At 47.7% G+C, this 19,722-nt stretch overlaps 9 protein-coding genes across 9 annotated transcripts; 2 read left to right on the top strand and 7 right to left on the bottom strand.

Moving 5' to 3' along the window:
• Window positions 1–16: 16 nt before the first annotated feature.
• On the bottom strand, window positions 17–1,817 carry B0J16DRAFT_350929 (cryptococcal mannosyltransferase 1-domain-containing protein). Its single transcript, XM_046129111.1, has 3 exons — window positions 1,339–1,817; window positions 657–1,282; window positions 17–605 (listed from the first exon to the last, which is right to left on the bottom strand). The coding sequence occupies exons 1-3, from the start codon at window positions 1,661–1,663 to the stop codon at window positions 108–110; spliced, it is 1,449 nt and encodes a 482-aa protein (XP_045978150.1). The 5' UTR covers window positions 1,664–1,817; the 3' UTR covers window positions 17–107.
• A 699-nt stretch (window positions 1,818–2,516) lies between these two features.
• Window positions 2,517–4,068, top strand: B0J16DRAFT_197746 (uncharacterized protein). The gene is made up of 2 exons (XM_046122907.1): window positions 2,517–3,251; window positions 3,303–4,068. The coding sequence occupies exons 1-2, from the start codon at window positions 2,803–2,805 to the stop codon at window positions 3,829–3,831; spliced, it is 978 nt and encodes a 325-aa protein (XP_045978149.1). The 5' UTR covers window positions 2,517–2,802; the 3' UTR covers window positions 3,832–4,068.
• Window positions 4,069–4,283: 215 nt separating this feature from the next.
• Window positions 4,284–4,729, bottom strand: B0J16DRAFT_406176 (uncharacterized protein; the record flags this gene model as incomplete). Its single annotated transcript, XM_046132940.1, has 3 exons — window positions 4,284–4,439; window positions 4,491–4,556; window positions 4,604–4,729. The coding sequence occupies 3 exons, from the start codon at window positions 4,727–4,729 to the stop codon at window positions 4,284–4,286; spliced, it is 348 nt and encodes a 115-aa protein (XP_045978148.1).
• A 624-nt stretch (window positions 4,730–5,353) lies between these two features.
• B0J16DRAFT_406175 (uncharacterized protein) lies at window positions 5,354–6,304 on the bottom strand (the record flags this gene model as incomplete). Its single annotated transcript, XM_046132939.1, has 1 exon — window positions 5,354–6,304. One exon carries the CDS (start codon window positions 6,302–6,304, stop codon window positions 5,354–5,356), a length of 951 nt encoding a protein of 316 aa, XP_045978147.1.
• Window positions 6,305–6,685: 381 nt separating this feature from the next.
• B0J16DRAFT_376406 (RlpA-like double-psi beta-barrel-protein domain-containing protein-containing protein) lies at window positions 6,686–7,765 on the bottom strand. The gene is made up of 3 exons (XM_046130757.1): window positions 7,464–7,765; window positions 7,257–7,410; window positions 6,686–7,201 (listed from the first exon to the last, which is right to left on the bottom strand). Exons 1-3 carry the CDS (start codon window positions 7,713–7,715, stop codon window positions 6,945–6,947), a joined length of 663 nt encoding a protein of 220 aa, XP_045978146.1. The 5' UTR covers window positions 7,716–7,765; the 3' UTR covers window positions 6,686–6,944.
• Window positions 7,766–8,014: 249 nt separating this feature from the next.
• On the bottom strand, window positions 8,015–9,652 carry B0J16DRAFT_350921 (uncharacterized protein). Its single transcript, XM_046129110.1, has 5 exons — window positions 9,253–9,652; window positions 8,865–9,198; window positions 8,576–8,810; window positions 8,324–8,524; window positions 8,015–8,252 (listed from the first exon to the last, which is right to left on the bottom strand). Exons 1-4 carry the CDS (start codon window positions 9,546–9,548, stop codon window positions 8,502–8,504), a joined length of 888 nt encoding a protein of 295 aa, XP_045978145.1. The 5' UTR covers window positions 9,549–9,652; the 3' UTR covers window positions 8,015–8,252; window positions 8,324–8,501.
• Window positions 9,653–10,019: 367 nt separating this feature from the next.
• Window positions 10,020–14,814, bottom strand: B0J16DRAFT_294213 (Dak1 domain-containing protein). The gene is made up of 10 exons (XM_046124383.1): window positions 14,565–14,814; window positions 14,415–14,513; window positions 14,170–14,359; window positions 13,917–14,120; window positions 13,268–13,863; window positions 13,083–13,217; window positions 12,540–13,025; window positions 12,298–12,311; window positions 11,712–12,036; window positions 10,020–11,664 (listed from the first exon to the last, which is right to left on the bottom strand). Exons 1-10 carry the CDS (start codon window positions 14,806–14,808, stop codon window positions 10,049–10,051), a joined length of 3,909 nt encoding a protein of 1,302 aa, XP_045978144.1. The 5' UTR covers window positions 14,809–14,814; the 3' UTR covers window positions 10,020–10,048.
• A 638-nt stretch (window positions 14,815–15,452) lies between these two features.
• On the top strand, window positions 15,453–17,572 carry B0J16DRAFT_294209 (general substrate transporter). Its single transcript, XM_046124382.1, has 6 exons — window positions 15,453–16,099; window positions 16,147–16,607; window positions 16,664–16,690; window positions 16,746–16,998; window positions 17,054–17,095; window positions 17,146–17,572. The coding sequence occupies exons 1-6, from the start codon at window positions 15,703–15,705 to the stop codon at window positions 17,514–17,516; spliced, it is 1,551 nt and encodes a 516-aa protein (XP_045978143.1). The 5' UTR covers window positions 15,453–15,702; the 3' UTR covers window positions 17,517–17,572.
• B0J16DRAFT_350914 (ADP-ribosylglycohydrolase-domain-containing protein) lies at window positions 17,573–19,149 on the bottom strand. Its single transcript, XM_046129109.1, has one exon. The coding sequence runs from the start codon at window positions 19,063–19,065 to the stop codon at window positions 17,740–17,742; it is 1,326 nt and encodes a 441-aa protein (XP_045978142.1). The 5' UTR covers window positions 19,066–19,149; the 3' UTR covers window positions 17,573–17,739.
• Between the last annotated feature and the right edge of the window lie 573 nt (window positions 19,150–19,722).

The following is a 19,722-nucleotide window of genomic DNA, read 5'->3' as shown; positions in this document are numbered from 1 at the left end:
TCATATGAGGAACAATGGTTCTGTTCGAATACACTACTATCGTGGTTGAACTCCAGCAACGCCTTAGTCTAGTTATGCTAAATATTATACATGATTAATTGATGCAATTATCGTCTTCGGTCCTTCAATGACTCATTCCAAGGAAGCCAAGTCTGGCGATCGAAAGAAGGCATGCACTTGACCTTCTCAGGTGGCTCGTACTGCCACTCAATATTCGCCTTGCTCTCATCCATGTGCTGCACAACCTCGTTCGTAAAACCCTTGAGTTTCTTAATGTCCTTTCCTCTCGCGTCTGTGTACTCCAGACTAACACTGGGAACGACGGCGATCTTTCGGTATCCCTTATGCCATAGGTCTTTGCAGAATAATTGGGGCTCGCCTTGGAAACATTCGTCCTTTTTAGGGTCGCGGAATCGTAGGCCGTTGAGGATCGGGGCGGCTGTGAATGCTGTTGCACCGTTCCAGCACGCGAATACTTGGAAGGGAAGGTGGGCGTCGTATGCCATTCGTGCTTTTTTGTTTCCTCTGAATAGATCCCACGCGTCGTTCCACGAGCCATCCTTGGGGATAGGAAAGAAAGTATCTCCGGCAAGTGTTCTTGCGACCTATGATCATGTTAGTCTCTAATTGGCATCTGAGGACGAGTCAAAACTTGCCCATACGTCGTAAAAGGTCGGATCAGCTCCTGCGTAAGTAAAGTCCATTGCGCATGTCATATCAGCATTGAGGTTGCGACGCTGGTATGCCAGCTCAAGTATATCATCGGGACATGCCGCAACGTCGTTGATGAAGAGAACAGTCGTCTGATCCGAGGCCGGCACCTTCTTCTTGAACAACGGCTCAAGAGCCAAATTGCGCAATTGTGCCAACTTACGGATACGAGCACCTTTAGAAGGATTGATCGCCGAGTTGTTGTAAAAGTATCTTATTCCCAATTCCTCCATGAAAGGGTGCAGAGCGGCAAGAACGTCAGCTGTACCATCGGGGGAATTGCCCTCGACAATTGAAAGGGCACATCGCTCAGGTCCAAGGTACTTTATCGTCTCAACAATACTACCCATGAGTCGAGGGAGGAGGTTGACGACATCTCGCAGATTAAGGGCGAAGTAAAAGTCAATGGGTTCTTCGTCGTCGTCGCTTTTGCGTGTGGCATGTGTCTTCTTGAGTTCTTGGTATCGTTTGGTGTCCAAGGGAGGGCATTCTAGTCGTGGGCGCTCTTTGGATGAGGGATCGAGGATGGCGTGGATGTAAGGTGTGATGCGCTCGGCAGATAGTATAGAGCCTGCCAATTGTTAGTTCAGCCTGTTCTCAGTTCAAGTCTTGTAAATGAGATCTCACCATTCTTTATGGCGGAGTTTATTTGTGTAGCGGAGGTAGCGACAGAGGATGTTGAAGTGGCTTGGGCGATGTCGCTTGTTGTGTAAGAGCTGATGGTGGATGAATGAACTTTTTCAGCATAAACTGTATAAGACCTTATCGATGTTGAACTGGAAGGAGAGGAAGATATTGTTTCTGTAGACGTGGTCGCTACCTGATTTGGGGCGTAAAGAGGAAGGTACGTTTCCGATAACCGTGTGATATGATCGCGACCCAAGTATAAGCCGGTCGAGATTAATAAGAAGCAAACGAGAGGCACACAAAGAAAGAAGATTGTGCGATGCATTTTGAGCGTCACCTAAAAGTCATAAGGAAAAGATGCAAGAAACAGAGAAGAGAGACAAGGGAGACAAGGGAGGAATTGAAAGATGTATCTTATTCATAAAGTGCTACGGCTGAATCAACTCAAGGGCGAGGCACAGCACTTCAACAATGGCGCCGATAATGAGGAGCCCACTTACCAAGGGAAGGGTTCGGATGACGGCAGTGATCGGGGGGTCCGCAGCCAAAGATAGAGGTGATAGAATAACATGGTCACTTATGCTAGCAGAGAGCTCGCACAGAGTGACCACATTATTCTGTCTTCTATGGTATGGCACGTTACAGTGGGCACCCTCCAATTCAGCCCAGCCACTCTCTCACTCTCATTCTCATTCGGGGACCTCGTTTACACGGGAACTAGCAGGGGCTCGATCTTGCAAACAATGATCAATACGATATTTATCTACGCAATGACCTGACGTGGTATTTATTAAGGAGCCATGGAATTCCAGCAGGTGACACTCGAGATCAAGGGTCGCTGACTCACTGATTGAACAGCTCGTAAACAATAGATAAGCTTGCCATAATCCATCCTTCAGATCCTAATCCTCTCATTCATTTCCGACCCTGCATTTTAGGCTATTGATCCATTGGACCTTTCTTCTAAATCACTCATCCTGCGTCCTTCGTAAGGCAGGGTCGTGACAGGGCTGCAAGGGTCACAACTTACAACTTGCCTTTTCGAGCCAAGACAGATGTCAAGTTCCTTGTCTAAACGAGTGACCAATCAGAGTCACCACATGCCATCAATCACCTGCAAGGAACATGGCGATCAAAACGGTTGATCATATTCCGTTTGAAACGGTATCAACTAAGCATCAAATGTACGACACAACCATGGATAGCAGAAGAATTGTCCTCTAAGCCTTAGGGCGCCAAAATAATGTAGCCTGAGTGCTAGGCTAAGTTTGCATAAGATAACTAAGTTATTTCGTCTTTTATGCTTTCAACAGCCAATTCTTTTGACACCCACCTTGACATGTACGACCGACCAACAGCAAACAGCGGGTTCTGTAACTGTCCAAAGCTTCATGTAAAACCAACAAGAAGCAAGCAACCCTTGACCAATATCCCCGTCGTGATGTGTTGTACAATTAAATCCGCATGATTTTCGTCCCACTGCGATGCCTAAAAAGAATAATTTATGTAGCTTCACCGTCCATCTTTAACTCTCCCCTTTACACGTCCAAAATGCAGCGAATAATTTGCGCTTTTCTGTTGTTTCACTTCTACATATGTCGCAGTAATGCCCTTTACGCCAAGATTCCCACTCCAACTGAGACATCAGCGCCGAATCGGACAAATGGCCACCTGGCAGAGCGTGGCGTCCCCTCCGAGATGATAACATGCGGATACAAGAATGGCGACCCGGAGGCTGTAACGACCCCGCCAGCTGGAAGTGTCTGTCGATTTAGTACGCATAATGGACTGTGGGGATTGTGTAAGAGTGGCGGTGATCCCAGGTGTACTCTTGTCGGACGATGTCGAGATCACCATGAGTGTTTTGGAGGTTGTGGAAAGACGGAGAATACCAAGTTCCTGGCGACGACATGGTAATAGTATTTTTCCAGGATGGCGGTTCTCTAGCTAACAGTCCGTAACAGTAAAAAGGAACAATACTGCAGCTTTGCATATCTAATCATGGACGAAGGACACACATACACTCAGATGGGATGCGGCGCCGTCTTTGTAACAGATACCTTCTTCATGACGCCTCAAGTCCCGCAATTGACAAAACCCGGTACGACACAAACGACAATGACAGCTGAGACATTGAACTCGACGAGCGACACGACCGATGAAACCGCCCCATCGGAAACCGCTGAGACAGCGAACGAGGCCTCTGGGCCTCATCCGAGCAGTAACGTGGGCGCAATAGTTGCTGGTGTCGTTGGAGGCTTGGCTGTGATTTGCGGAACTGCCATCGCTGCTTTATATCTGTTACGGAAGAATCGTGATGATCGACCCGAGACTGAGAAGGGAACTACTACGAAGCCGAAGACGCCGGGTGATGGACCTAAGGGGCTGGAAAGATCGAATCCGCCTGGGTTATTGGATAGTAGAGAAGTCTCTGAGTTACAAGGGAGTGCCAGTCCAGTTCCTCCTCGACTTCCTCCAGTCGAGCTACCCTAGGCAGAGATGCTCCTTTGATCCACGACATACGGCGGATACGAGAGTCAATGATCTAACGTTAATGTTTACTCGAATGGCCAGTTTTTATGTAGGAGGGCATAGGGAAGCTTATGATGGGCTTTGGATCTTGGCGAGTTTAAGGAGTAATTGATGGAGGATATCGGAGTTCAAGGGCTGCATCACAAGGACATTGTTTTTTTAGCCAGGAGTACTGGGTTTATATTCACAGAATAGAAGACAAATTTTATATGCTCTCTCTTCAAAAATATTGCAGTGATAAACTGGTGTCTCGACATTTGAAAATCCATCACGGTACATCAACATGCTTCAACTTGTCGTTGCAGGTATGTTGGCTTGAATGGAGACATCGATTTTGTGATATTGGTCGTCCGTGTTTTTATCCAAGATATATGCAGGATATCATATGATAACTGTGATATGACATAACAATTTCAATTTGCTTTCTTCTGTGCCGATAGTTTCAATGAGCGAACGTGGGTATAGCGAACTCCAAAACTCCAAAATCCTATGATCCTTAAGCGCAGGAGCGCCTGCGCCTTTCCTTTGTCATCCAGTAACGGGTCGTGCCATGGCATGGCTCGAAGCAACTGCAAAAGTGATCATTAGCATCAGAAGTACCTCAACCTTGGAGAGTATACGTACGTGACCATGTTATCCCATGCTTTGCAAAGACAATCGCTATCTCGCCTCGGACACTCGTAAGGCTTCCAGACATTAGTAAAATACCACATACCAGACAAATCTGTCATACCGTTATTGTTTCAAGGCATCTCTCATAAATTGGCGCACACTCTTCGTCCCCCATAGGTTCTTCCCACACAGGCTTTGCGTACACAGCTGCTGCTGCGAGAATAACAAGGCTCGTGGTGAATTTCATAATTGCAAGAGATAAATAACAAAGAGAGAAATGAAGATTGTAGGAGTCAAGGCTGCATGTTTATATGGTCGTCAATTGAATTATAAGATTTAGGTCCGTTGCGTAATGAGGAATGCATTTGGAAATCGAGACCCTGCCACTATTCCCAGATCGTCCGAGCTAAACGCTTTCCGTGGAGATGATCAGCCACGATAAGCTTATCTTGAAGATGAAGTGCCTGGACTTTTCTAATCATGGCTTGGGCTATTAATTAGATTTTACTCTATTTGCTCTTGGTAGTTAATGGATTATTGATAGAGTGGCTGGACGGTTGTGGAGTTGGATGACGTTCTAGAATGACGTTCGGTCCCTGAATCGATCGCGAATTTAGCAAGGAATTCATCACAAAAGCCGAATTTGGATAGAAATCGCTCGGGAGGATTTGACTCTGTCCGTTAGAAGACGATGTATTGAGATTCGTATTTGAGCTAGGGTGATTATTCTTTCATCAAAGAGTTCGGCAGCAGGCCACTCTAAAATTCAACATCAACGACACCAACAATAAGAGACAACGCCTTTTTATTATTCAACTATTCGATAATATCCTCCCAAAAGCATCATATTCAGTAGATCGATTGTCAAATATTAAGCAAATCCAGCCACAGGCCTAAGCATAGCAACAACATTCAACGCATATTTCAACTTCCAAACCGCAACCATCGAAGCAAATATCCCAGCCACAGCACTCGTCAACGACCCCTTACCCACCATCTTGGCAAACGCCATCCACCACATCATGTTATGTCTGAGAACAAACTCCTTCGATTCATCTACCTTTGGAAACTTTTCAAAGGGAATGTCTTTGTTTAAGAAGTTGCAGAGCGGTGCCCAGCCTTCTTCGATACGGAACTCGAGCATCCTCTCTACAGGAACTATTCTTCTGACTAACTCGTAATGTTCGTGGTAAACCTTTCGTGCGGGTGAGTTGGTAGAAAAGTCTGTCATGGTGTGGAAGTTGGCAGGCATGACTTTCTTTGAGAATTCCCAAAAGGGTCCAGCCTGTTTGGAATCAAAACTCGCGAGTGTATTCCAAAGAGGCCAGCGTAAAACTCGAGCGTCAGCTGAGTTCATATTTCGTAGCCAGCTGTCCACATCTTGTTGGGTGACTATGACTTTTGCTTCTGGATATGCAGCTACAAGCTCCTGTACGAAGCATATAGCCGGGATATCAAGCACAGCATCGTAAGGGCCGAGTATCTTATCAAACTCGTTTCGGCCCCATGTTTTGCCTTTGCCATGGAACTTTGCGTCAAGGGCTTCGCGCCAGAGACCAAGGTTTGTTTTGGGACTGCCCTGGGCCGTGGATAAGTGGTATGGGGTGTAGCCTAGTTGCCTGAGGGCTGCGAGAAGGGTCATGGTCCCTGTTCGTGATTGCCCGAGACATAAGACGCGCATGGGCTTCGTACGGGCCATGGGGTAAGAGTCGATAAGCCGGTCAGTTATTGGATGAGGTTTGATATTATCAATTTGACGGAGCTTGCGAGTATCAAAGATTTCTGAGAGGGAGGCTTCGCCTTTAACTTGCGGCAAGGACATTGTGAAAGAAGATCCAAGTTATTCTTTGATATCATGGAATGATATCACAGCAGCTAGAAAACCAAGTTCAAATATTATTTAAATTCTTGCCAAGCTTTGCAATCCAAGACCGGGAGTTTCCTCTTTTAATGCATTATACATATACGTGTCTCATAAGCACTAAATCGTGATATCATGACGATATGGCCCCCAAGCTGACACTGTATTAGTTCAAATAGGCCGCTTATATGGATCGAATAGCCCCGAAATGGTGTGCAGTAACGGATAAAAAGATTCCAGATGATTTTAGCCATCGCCAAGAGCAATTGACCCAGCGAGTGGAAAGACTTTATTTCCGAAACGCCAATCATATCAAGAATGCGGATTAGTCTCGGGCTGCTCACCTAATCTAACTCGATACCACTTATTGCCGTATTAAGTGATGCTATATTTATACTCGGATAAGGGTTACTGAGTAAGCGGAAGTAAGATTTATCCTTTGGAATATTTTGGCATAATTATATACATAAACTTAAATCTATACGACGTGGTATGTACACTAAGCTGCATGAGTAATCATTTCCGTTGAACTTCTTCCCGTACCACTCTCTAAGGTCTCCACCATCACGAACCTACCCAGTCCATTCATCACGGCGACCTCTTAAGGGAAGTTGGAGCCAGCCTTGAACTCAGTCTGAGGCTTGACATTCACACCCTTGACAATGATAGTGCTGCCAGTAGAGCTGGTAACACGGACGTCGACCGTCTCGGTCCTGAAGCCGCTAGGGTTCTCAAAGAAGTTGTACTCCTTCCTGGTAGTTCCGACCCAGGTTCGCCCGTTGTCGGTGCTGACTTCAAGGCTCTTGACAGGGAGGTTGCTGTTGCGGACTTGCATGGAGAACCAGAAGGGACTTGTTCCTAGACAGAATTAGGTACTGGAGTACAGTGAGAGGTTTGGGGAAGAGTGACTTACCCTCTTTGTTACGCAAGACAAGAGGAGCGGTGATGTCGCAAGAGATAGCTCTCCAGCTAGTCTGGACAAGACCACTGGTTCCACCAACTGCAGAGAAGGCATCTTCAAAGAGGTCCAAGTGTCCCTTGTTGCACTCGTTACATCTATCAACGATCTAAAAACTAGTTAGCTCAGTCACACCAACCATTCCCATCTGAAAATACATACCATAGCCTTGATCTTCTTGCCAGTTGGGCCAGTAACCTCGATGCAGTTACCGCAGACACCGGCACTGTTCCAGTTTGAACCGGAGAAGGCAGTTCCATAGATGCCAGAAGGAATAGTGTAGGAAACAAGCCCACAAGCACCTCCTCCGACGTTGCCGCCGTAGTGAGTAGAGGTGCCGGATGAGACTTCATCGCTAAGGTATCGTCCTGCAACGAGAGCCGGGGCGGCGAGGAGGATAGAGAGGAACTTCATGTTGAAGAGTAGGTGAAAAGGGTAAGAAGTGATAGTTGTCTGGGATAAATGATCTGCTAAAACAACATCAACCAGCGAATCCACCAGTTTTTATACCATCCAGGTCCATGAATCAAGTTCCGACCTCTCCATGATCCTACCATCAAGTTTCAAGGTCCTGCAATCTACTTCCGGGAACCGCCACGGGAACTAGCAGGGATACCCAGTCGATAAACAGTCTCGACCCTCAACGCAAGGGAGCAATCCATGAAACCGCCATCAATGGCAAGCTGCATCGTAGTTTCACCTATAAACGAGTGGCGTGCTTCAGAAAGAAACATTCATTCGGCCAATGTTTCGGCATACCCATACCGAACCTTGTTAACCGATGTTACTCAACGTGATGATTTGTATTTAGAGTTTCGTATGTATGTGATAGCTGAAGAGACTGGTGGAAATAAGCTAGGTATATAATCCGACATGGTCTTTCAGTGCAGCAGTGTTACCAGAACAGGTCATTCGGCATCTTCTCGTCTATCGGACCTCCCGAGCACCGTCCTATTTGAGATTTAGAGTTCTGAAGTTGTAGTCAAAGTCGTAACGGCCTTGCACGTTTCGAGATGACATACCAGGGTTGCAGCACTAGCCTAGGCGATTTCTATCGCCAGCCAAGAGAATTCCCAACTCCATCCATGTATAGAGTCGTTTTAGCCCGGTTTTTGACCTGTTCTCTTGAGCTATCGCGCCGAAAAAAACAAGGAAACATATGACTATGTTACTTCGTTACGTCCTGCCTTATGACCCTTGTCATTTGGAAGTTTCCTTTCCTGCTTGTTCCGGTTTGCCTTCGTCTTTCAGAAAACAGTATCTCAAGAACTTACTGTAGCTCTCATCATTGAAGCAAGCTTCAATCTCTGCAAGGAGTCTCGATTTCAAAGTCGAGTAGGGCTGAAAGCTGATCTTCTTCATCCGGATGGAAAGGTCCGAAGACATGGCACCTTTCGGTTTGTGGAGTGACTGTGGATACTCGAATTTGCTCAGAAAAGCAAAAGAGATTTGTGCGTTGTAGAAGTAGAAGAAATCAGTGTTTTCCTCGTCGACATATACCGCAGAGGTCTATCAAAACAGTATCAGCAACTGACTTCGTTCAACAGAATAGAGATATGTTACCTTGAAAACGTGATCTTGACGATGGCGAGTCTGAGGAGAACTCTTATCCTCAGCCTGTGATTGCGCAAGGCCAATAAGCACAGCAAGGATATAAGGATCGCGGAACCGATCCTCTGGTTCAAGTTGTTTCAGCCGCAATTTTCGCAACAACTCCGCTGGAGGGTTAGATCGTCTCGGTCTAGGAGTCTGAAATAAGCCCTCTCGTTGGATTCTGATCATTCCCTTTTGAAGAAAGGCAAAGACAGGTGCTAAATTGCCAGAGGAGCGCAATGAGAAGATAGAGCCGTGAAGACGAAATTCATGTTTCTTGCCGAAGCAGAAGTAGCCAAATGGTCTGAGAACATCAGCTGGGGCACTAAATAGGGTCTCGGAAGTTTCTGAATCATACCTTTGAAATCGTAGAGGACCACCGTCTTCAGATACCAGTTTCTTGATAGCTGCGTTTTTCATCTCTGAGGTTGCCAAGCGCTCAGCTGTTTTCGCACTATGGTTCACAATCTTCCTACTCCCTGATGCTTCAGATGCTTTGTTCTCCGACTCTTCTGAGTTAACCTCAGGAGTCTCGTCTACAAAAGAGCACTTCAGCAGCTCTAGGTGCAGGTGTGTCCATTCCAGAGGTTGGACGAGGAGTCGCTCTCTCGGATGCTGGCGTATGATGTCATTAATAGATTTTGGCTCGCGCATTGTAACTGATTTCTTGAGATTCAATAGTAAATATGTCAGAGGATTTCTCGCTGTTGAAAGTCTTGTTGCTAATTTGTGGTTGCGGCAGCGAATGTTGGGATAATTAATGGTCTTGCGAGGTGGTATGGGGCATTTCTGAGGATTCCAGTTGTCTCACCATTTTCTCACGTGAGCCCCAGTACGAGGCAAGCAACATTCAAACCACAACACACAAACTAGAAACAAGCTTTCTGAGGAATTTGAGAAATTGGCCTATCTTCTTCGAGTGGGTAAGCATCAAGAATACAGCTACACACTAAATCCAACTGAAAATCATGCATTATGCAGTTTCCCGATTACAGTCCAGGGTATCAGAAACTTAGCCCGAGGGCATAAATGAGAGATAGGTTGATCATTTCATGGAATGCATTGACTGAGTCTTGGGTTATTTATTCTTATTTTTTTTTTAAGTCAAAAGGAAACCTTTCTACCGCCCGGTAGCCTGTCATATAGATCATCATTTATACAGTTGACAAGGAGCACTTATAGAATTCCTTCAAATCATCCACCCGCCATTTAGTCCCCCATCCACTCTCCCTCTCAATCCGATCCAGCATCTCCAATATCGCCTTATGTTCACTTGGATGGCTCATGCATCGTCCAGCAACCCATAACGGCTGAACGCTATTCGTCCACGCCCCATGATGCTCATTCGACATACTTATACCACAAACCTGTCTCGCATGCCAAAGGATACTTCTCGGTTTCGCTGCGTGACCTAGTCGGATCGATGAGGGTTGGTTTTGAAGCATTAGGATTGATGCGGTGTGATGCATCTGGTTTCCGGACATAGCTGCTGCATTCGAGTAGAGGATCGTTGGGAAGGGCGAGGTTTCGGTGGAGGGGATCGTCATGATGGGGTGAAGGGGTGCTGGTCGGTCTTGATACCACTCGCTGATGTATTTCCATAACTGAAGCCATCTGGTGCGGAACTTGGCTTCGTTACGGGTTGGTTCTGAAGGCGAGGGTGCTAGTAAATCGAGCACTTGGGCTGTCAGATATACTGCATAGTTGGCCCAATCCTCGAACGTCGAGGCATTCTTGAACAGTTCAACGTCGTTCTCAATTGACAAGGTTTTTGATGCCCAGTGACTGATGGGTATGAGCGTCTTGACCGACGATATTAGACCACCACAGATATCCATACGCGCAAAACACCAGAACAAAGCTTGCTCTGTTCCGCCGACGAAACCATTAATACCCACAGCTTCCATTAGACTTGCGCATCCGTCAAGATGTCGTTGCCATGCCTTTGGAGAGCAACTCAGCATTTCCAGTACGCAGAGAATGACACATGTAGCAATAACCGCAGTTCCGCGCGTCGGTAGGTGTGGGAGTAAGAGGTGAATGGCTTCTTGGTAAAGCGCAAGACTGCGGCTGGTTGACAGAGTATGCTTGAGCTCGAGTTGTCGTGCCGAGAGGGCCAGCATTGAGTATCTGAGATGGTCGTTGTCTTTACTCATCGTAGGAATAATCTGCTGAAAATGTCGATCTCGGTCAAACTTGTCAAGCCAGGGAGCAATTTCGTCAAAGTAATTCTTCCAGAGAGAGCATTCTTCTTGCTGTGATAAGAGCGGCGTCTGCGAAGGCTGAAAGTCATTTATAGGTAGCGCAACCTCCGTCTCCTCTAACGTAGCACCTCCCGATTCAGCCTCTGGTTCGATATGCGGTGTCGTTGATCTCGTCGGCGCAATTGACCGGGTCTCTTGTATAAGGTGGTTTCGTAGTGTCGAATGTAATTCGTGATATGCAGAACCTGGTAGGAAGATACCATCTTCAGACGCCCCTTCTGGTGTGAATGCCTGCAATTGGTCCATGTAGGGATACTCTGTAATGATGTCAATTGGGACTGTGTCCATAGACACCTGGAGAGCAGGGTCTATGTCGACGGAGTTGTGAGCTTGGCCGTTCTGACTAAAGTAGAGCAGATCGGCAACAGCGTTTTCCGTTCGCCGCTGTGATGCTGGCGACGAGATGTTGATTACGGGAGGTCTTTGAACAGGGACAGGTACATAGCCTTCTGTCGTATTGGAGCTGGTCTCCGAAGGCCTCTCATTAACGACAAGACTCGACCGATCTAGAACGAGTCAATACAAGCAGCTACACTTCTAAGCAAAAGCTTACCGTCATTGCTGCTCCTTGCATGACGATCTGCATGATTGCCATCCTCCTCCTCAGTCTCAGCACCATTATAATCACGAATGACTTCATCCGTAATGTCCAAGATCTCAAACTCCCTAGGCGGCCTCCTCCGCGCCATCTTGCGCATCGACGGATGTCGCGCATTCAAGCACTGAGCATGTTCAGCCCGGAACGCAATCTTGAGGCCCCATTCGCACGGTTCATTGCGACGACGACATGTACCGCATGCCGGTCGACCTTCGTCGCATTTGCGCTTCTTTCGTCTGCAATTGAGACATCCTGATCGAGTGCGCTTATGCTTGGCGGGCTGGGCACGGTGTTCCATAAGTTAATTGTAGCCGGTGGTGATATAATGGGTGAATTATGAGGAAGTGTTGTGTTAGCGGAGGGAGTGGAGATGCGAGGAAGATATGAATCGGGGAAGGACACGGCAATTGCAGCCAGAGGGACGTCACGAGAGCCGAGTGACCTTGAGACAGGCAATTGTTACAGCACACTAACAAACGATAGCTCCTCCAAATAATTAGCAAATAATTAATTCTGGAACGAAACTAAGCAACAGCTAAACAACACTTTTTTCTGCTCTTCCCTGTGCCTGATCGTCATCTCCAAACATTCCTGTAATGGGCTTAGTCCACCTCCGCTTAGACTTGCCCAAACCTGATGACATTGTGGAGGGTGACATTGAGCCCCAGGCTACGCCATCCCATTTTGTCCTGTCCGTCATCAAGATCAGAATATCCCTGGCACTTCCAAGCGAAGAAACCAATTGCCGACTCATAGTCCCTCAATTGGCTCGAGTATTCAAACCCTCGGAAAGTCCTTCTAGAATACTCACAACACCAAGAGCGCCAGGGTCAGGTATACCACCCTCCTCATCAAATCGATCCTGGCCGACATAACTAGCCCGCCCCAAAGACGCTGTCATCTGTCGTGTGCTCTCAGCACCCTTGCGCGCTTCCGCCAAAGCACTCTTTAGCGAGCCATCTAACGTATAGTTCTTAACGAAAGGGATAAGGGCGTCCATTAGCGTCCGGTGCCCAATACGCGCTGGTGTATATCTGCATAGTTCGTCTAAGCCGCTCTGAAGAGCTTCCTGTATCAATTCGGAGACTCCAAGCGATGGTGACTCGGCAGTCAACTTGTAAAGACGGTTCGCTACGGCGTTGAGGAAGATGGCGTAGATGGCGCCTGATGTGCCGCCCATGCTTCGCTCCGCGGTTGTCGCTGTTCTCCTGAAGATTTGACCGATGTCAATAGAGGCTGTATTGTCGTTCTGGAACTCCTTTAGTAGACCTGAATGAGACGAAAGTTAACAAGATGTGTCTCCAGTAGAAGTTGGTGGATATGTACCAGTAACTCCTTTCAGAAGTGTCTCTCCGCAGTCACCGTCACCAGCAAGTGTGTCGTATTCCGTGATTCTGGGCTCGTCTCTTGCCATTGTTCGAGAAACAGACTCAATGAGGATTTTGATGAGAGATGTCGGTACTGTCCAATGATTAGTTTCTGCCCAAAGCTTATTGCCACGATTGACTTACCTTTGACACCAGTCTTTCGGTCAATCACCTTTGGGGGCGTGGCTGTTGTCTCCCGCTTGGATACAGACTCGGCATCTGTCGCCCATCTATGGATGGAACGTGGCCAAGCAGGTGCTGTGGTAGGAGCGTCAAGAAGCTTCGTCAACTCATCGTCAAGCGATAGAAGAGTAACTGAGAAACCTGGTCCATCGAGTGAAGTCACAAAAGTTCCAACAAGACTCCTTTCTATCCTGACATCCTTCTGAAGTAATTGCGTCACCACTTCATCCGCAACAACACCCAGCTCGAGAACACTCAGTCCCCCGAGATTGTTGACCATCAAAGCAACGCGCTGGCCCTTCTCAGGTTGCCACATATGCTCCTTTGGCGTGAACATCATATCCAAAGTTTTCTTGACCGTAGTCTCGAGACTGGAGATCTCCTCGCGCTGGACGCCTGGTTCGTTATGGATTCCCATTCCAAACTCGAGTTGATCGTGAGGAAGGCCTTCCTGCTTTGTTCGACCGGGGACGCTACACCGATCGAGACTCGCGGCGACGGTGGCCATCTGCGAGGCGGCTTTTCGAGTTACGGCGGCGACTTGGTCGAGGGATGCCCTGAACAAAACTTATAAGTCTTGTAATGGCATTGTAAATGGGCATGTACTTACCCCTGAGCTGCTTTGGCCCCAGCGATTTTGTGACAAAATACCGTCCCAGCAAGACCTCGCTGCCCGACAAGCGAATTGCCTTGAACTGACACATCATCTCCAATAACAACCGTCTCTACTCTCTGGCCTTCAGCCTTTGCCTTCTCGGCCGCTAGACCAAAGTTGAGTTTGTCGCCGGTGTAGTTCTTAACGATCATCAAGGATCTGTACACACGTCAGCTAAACACTCAATTCTGCGAATATGGCAGCAAACCCTTTTGACGACTTGACAGTCTGCAACCCCGTGAGGATCTGTGAGGCAGACGGAGAGGCGAATATTTCGCCTGCGATAATGACATCCAATGCGCCCTCGCCTAAGTAACCAGCATGGGCAGGTTCGTGGCCGGAACCGCCGCCGGAGATCAGGATAACTTTGTCATTGTTCTTGTCGTTTCTGTAAAGAACTAATTTCTTATGGTTAGATTGCTCTCTATCTTCAGTTAGAGGTGGTAGCTTTACCTTTTTCTGAAGCGATCAGACTGAGTGATGGATCATGGAGAATGCAACTCCGTAAATTTCGTTCGACGGAGTTTGGGACACCGTGGATGAAGCTCTTTCCTATCGCAGCTTATCAGTAACGACAAGATACTGTTTCACAAGGGCACGTACCCAGCGTCATGGTTGTATCTGTGTTTGCCTTGATTTGAGTAGGATGTATATTGGTCAAGAGTTTCGCAGACGAGAGGCATCTTTGTGCGTCTTTTGTATTTTTCTTCGTTTTGTCCTCATCGTGTGACTCTTCCTGTACGATACCAAATTGAACAATCGATCCCATGCTCGAAAGCATTCTCCTAGTCGCAACATGGCGAACCTCTCCTCGCCAGCATCCGATTAAGGAAGTGTATGCCTTCATGTTGAGTGAAAGTCCTGCGTAGCGGAGTTTCTGTATTCATCTTAGTGTCGTCTCTTGACCCCGGGCGGTTGCCGTCAGATTGTGGAGATGTGGAAAACGTCAGGTGTGACTCCAATTTCTGCAGCCCGGTCTGGTAAGTCGAAGCGGACTCTGAGACGACATGTACCTGCATTGCCCGATTGAGCATTTGTTCGAGTCGAAACACCTTTTTGTTTGTCTTTGTCTATTTTGATGCAATGTCTTTAACAAACGCTGAAAAGAAACCTTCCAGAATATTGGTCTAGTCTAGCGCTACATCGCTTGAGAATGCCCTTACACGACACAGAACAGTACCATACTAGCGAATGCCATCGCAATTCTTCTCTTCCATAACCCAACCAACTCCTAACCCAAAGACAATTGCCGTACCTTTACGCCGTCTCCTACCCAAAACCCCTCATCACGCATATCATAGGCGACGATACGGCTATAATCCACCCTATGCGAAAAACCAAGGCAATCAGACGCCTTCTCATCCCTGAATTCGGTTGCCTAAATTCGCCGAACTTCCCCACAGCGCTTGCAAATGCCCTCTACGTTCTCATCGTCTCAACCCCAGACAACGCTACAACGAGGGAGAGTTGCAGTGGACTCCCCACGGGGAAAATCGCACCCAGGACCTTGGAACGAACCTTGTTTTCGCGCGAGTCAATCGAACGGATCTAACAGAAATATCGGAAGAGATGTTGTCAATCATCATCGCGGTATATATATCAACAAGAATTCGCCCCATCTTTATTTTTATTATCTTGGTGTTGTGTGTGTCTGATAGCATCATCAGCAACTACTACAGAAGCTGTTGAATAGCTTCATTTACTTCTTCTTCTGTTCTCTTTCGATTTCAACTCCACCAAGATGACGATCCTTGTTGGGAAGCCCCTGGACTGGGCCATCACAGCAACTGCTGGCTCGGGTTTCCTTCTCTTCGGTTATGATCAGGGTGTTATGTCAGGTCTCCTAACAGGAACTGCTTTCACCAATACCTTTCCTGAAATCAACACTACCGAGGGCGGCAATGGAAGTTCCTCTCTGCAGGGTACCGTGGTTGCCATCTACGAGATTGGATGTTTCTTCGGTGCCATCTTCTGTCTTGTATTCGGTGAATACTTCGGACGTCGAAAGTGCATCATGATGGGATGTGTCGTTCTCAGCATTGGAGCTGCTCTTCAGGCTTCTGCTTTCGGAATTCCTCAGATGATCGTTGGTCGTATTGTTGCAGGTTTAGGAAACGGCATGAACACCAGTACTATTCGTGAGTTTAACCATTCCACAAGAAAGTCCTTAACTAACAATGCTTAGCTGTTTGGCACTCTGAACTTATGAAAGCCAACAACCGTGGAAAGGGTCTTGCCATTGAACTCGCTATCAACATCTTCGGTGTGATGCTCTCATACTGGGTCGACTACGGCATGTCCTTCGTCAGCAACGACGCCCAGTTCCGCTTCCCGCTCGCCTTCCAGATCTTCTTCGCCATCCTGACTTTCATCGGTATCGTCCTCCTGCCTGAGTCACCCCGTTGGCTCATCAACCACGACCACCACGACGAGGCCCGCGAAGTACTCTGGGCTGTGCGACAGGACGCCAAGTCTATTTCCAAGGAGGACGAGTCTGTTAGCCGCGCCATTGCTGAGATTCAGCATGCTATTAACGAGGAGCGTGCGGCTGCGCAGACGAGTAGCTTTAAGGCTATGTGGAAGAATGGAGAGCAGAAGTTCCTGTACCGAACGATGCTGGGTATTGGTGGACAGTTTATGCAACAGGTGAGATGCATCGAGGCGACCTACAGAACAATGTGGCTAACATCTACTCCTCGTAGCTCTCTGGTATTAACCTGATCACCTACGTAAGTATCCCCGCCCTCAAGACAACTCAAGTCCAGGTCACTAATATCAAGCCAGTACGCCCCTGTCATCTTCCAAGAATCTGTTGGTATTTCGCACAACCTGAGTCTGCTTCTGGCCGGTTTCAACGGTGTCGCATACTTCTTCTCTTCTCTGATTCCCATCTGGATCATCGATCGTCTCGGTCGCCGCAAGTTGATGATGTTCGCTGCAGCCGGACAGGCAGTCTGCATGGCTGTCCTAGCAGGAACTGTATCAACTGGTCAGCCAGGCCCTGGAATAGTTGCAATCGTCATGCTTTTCCTCTTTAGTGAGTCAACCCATACGGAAGAAATAAGGAGATTACATGACTAACGTATTCGCAGACTTCTTCTTTGCTGTCGGATTACTCGCTATCCCCTGGTTGCGTAAGTAATAACCTCGATCTTGATGTCATACAAGACTAACAACATCTCAGTACCTGCCGAATACGCCCCCTTGGCTATCCGAACCCGCGCCGCTGCCCTCGCCACAGCCTCCAACTGGATCTTCACCTTCCTCGTCGTCGAAATCACCCCTGTATCCATCTCGAGCATCGGCTGGAAGACTTATGTCTACTTCTGTATCTTCAACGCCTGTTTCGTTCCCCTCATTTATTTCTTCTACCCCGAGACCCGACTTCTGTCCCTCGAGCAGATCGACAAGCTCTTCACTGGCTCAAAAGTTCTGCTTCACTGGGATCACAGCATGGGTGTTCCTGGAGAAGCTTCTGAGAAGAGCTCTGGTAGTGAGACGGGCAAGGTTGTGCATGATGAGAAGTCTGAGGCGGAAGTACATATGCGTGAGTAGATCAGGGAAGTCGGTACTGCCAGTAAGGGATTGGATTCATAAGTCACTTCTAGTTCTAGGGATCTTAAACACGTTCCAATATATGTTCATTACAGTTGACTTTGCCTTTATTCAACTACGATATGTGCAAGGCGTTGTCCTGTCCTTGCCTAAAGTACCGAACCATGACAGGTGGCGATGACCCCCTCCATCCCCCCTGGATGTTCGCCGGAGCATCCATTACTCACTTCCAATCAAACCAATGACTCTTCCTCCTCTCAGGCTCCTGCTTCTTCTTCCACTCCGTTTCCTCCTGTGCCATCCAAGCCTGCATCCTCATACACTTCTCCTCCATCTGCGCATCCGTCAAGAATCCCCTTCCACCGTCCTCAGCAGTATCCTTGTCCTTCGAACCCTCATACGAACCCTTCGTCACACCCAGCGTGTCGCATAATCCTTCTGACTTCTCCATCAACCATGCACCATGTCGAAGACCATCGCGCCAATGCGCCGGTAGGGTCTTGTATCCAAGAAGGGCTCCTAAGAGGGCACCAGCAAAGCAAGCGTTGGTGTCTGCGTCGCCGCCTTCCATGGTAAGGTCGGTGATGAGCTTTTCGAAGATGGCATGTTGTAAAGATAGGTTGCTTGAAGACTTAAGTTGACGTAGTGCGAGGCGAAGAAGAAGGATGCCGGACCCAAAGGTCTTGTAGACATAGCCAATCTTGTAACTCTCATCCAGCTTGAGGTCTGCTAGAGTTTGTGCTGCAGCATGTTGCTTGAACTCAGCAACATCTAAGCGCGGTTCATCCTTCCTGTCGGGATCTTGGAGTTCCTTTTCTCGAAGCTCGTCGTACCATGTCAGGCCAGTCTCAATCAACTCATCGACATGTTGCTCCTCGTATATCTCGCCCAGGACAAGGCCCCTAACAAGAGCAGTGCCGATCGCGCAAGAAACCACACATCTCGGATCGACGTGAGTGACCACAGAAAAGTCGGCAGCAATCTGAAAGGTTTCCTCAACTGATTTGTTCAGGCACATCAATCCCAAGGGATGGGTCCTCATCAAACTCCCATTAGGCGCAGCATTATACTTGCCCGTAACCCAGAACTTTCGCGCTGTCCCTTCAGGATCATCCAGGTAGGATTTGCTCCTGACAATGCCCCCAACAGTGCGTCCCAGACCAAGGGGAAGAGTATCAAGAGCTCTAAGCCCCATTCGCACCCAAACGGAAAGCCTGGAGGCAAAGTCTTGAGGATTGAGCTTCGCCCCATCGCTGTGGAGGTACGAAAGGAGTATTAATACAGCATGATCTGTATCATCCGTCCACTCGCCTGGACGATGGAAATTTCTGTGGTGGTCGCGGCGAAACGGCGTGGCTTTCTCAGCGGGTAGTAGAGTAAAGGTACGATCAGGGTAGGCTTTTGCTGAGAGTTCGGCAGAGAGAAACTCGGTGTAGAGACCGATTGCGTCTCCTAGGGCTGAACCGAATATGGTACCAATGATACGGTCCTGGAGGTGGGAAGACTCTAGGGCTTTAAGTGCATTTTGTGATAAGGATACTGAAGTCATTGTCGTGACTGTAAGTAGAATCTATTGCATGAGGCCAGAAATAAGGGAGAGTGGTGTTGGTTTATATGGGCGTTCAGCTGAGGCAGCCAAATTAATGAAACAACCTCACAAGGCACCCACGGATTGGACTTGGACTAGGGGTGGTCGAAGCCGAAGCTAGGGCGGTGGCAGTGAGAACGCCACAATACGCGAGAAATGAGGATCATATTATAGACTAGAATTTTTGTTTAATTGAAGGTTTTATGTTCATGGTAGTTAAAGAACCAGACCATCGGTCCATTACATCTTTTTGCAAAGGCGTTGTCCCCAACGTTGGATGAGCTCTAGGGTGACAAAATAAATGGTCTAAGAGTCGGCCTAAATCTGTTCCAAGTATGTATCTATTTCATCTTTTAGGCTCCAGCGGTAAGTCCTTTGGGTTTAAAGGACTCTGAAGTCACAGTACAAAAGTCGAAGCAAGTTAAGTTACCAGATATGATGGCAGCAAGTTGTGTCTTAGCAATGGCCGACATGGACCCTCCGCTGCCACCACAGCTGCTGTGTCCCCAAAGTAGAAGGCATGGATTGGAATCGAGCTTATAAATTGAACTCTATGTTGCATTGTCTCTTTGACATGTATATGCAGTCATGGAGGCACGTCAACTCCAGACATTCATA

Source organism: Fusarium flagelliforme (assembly GCF_020744385.1).
Source record: "Fusarium flagelliforme strain FIESC 12 MPI-CAGE-AA-0113 chromosome Unknown B0J16scaffold_8, whole genome shotgun sequence".
Taxonomy (NCBI): domain Eukaryota; kingdom Fungi; phylum Ascomycota; class Sordariomycetes; order Hypocreales; family Nectriaceae; genus Fusarium; species Fusarium flagelliforme.
This window is presented reverse-complemented; position numbering and strand designations above follow the sequence as displayed.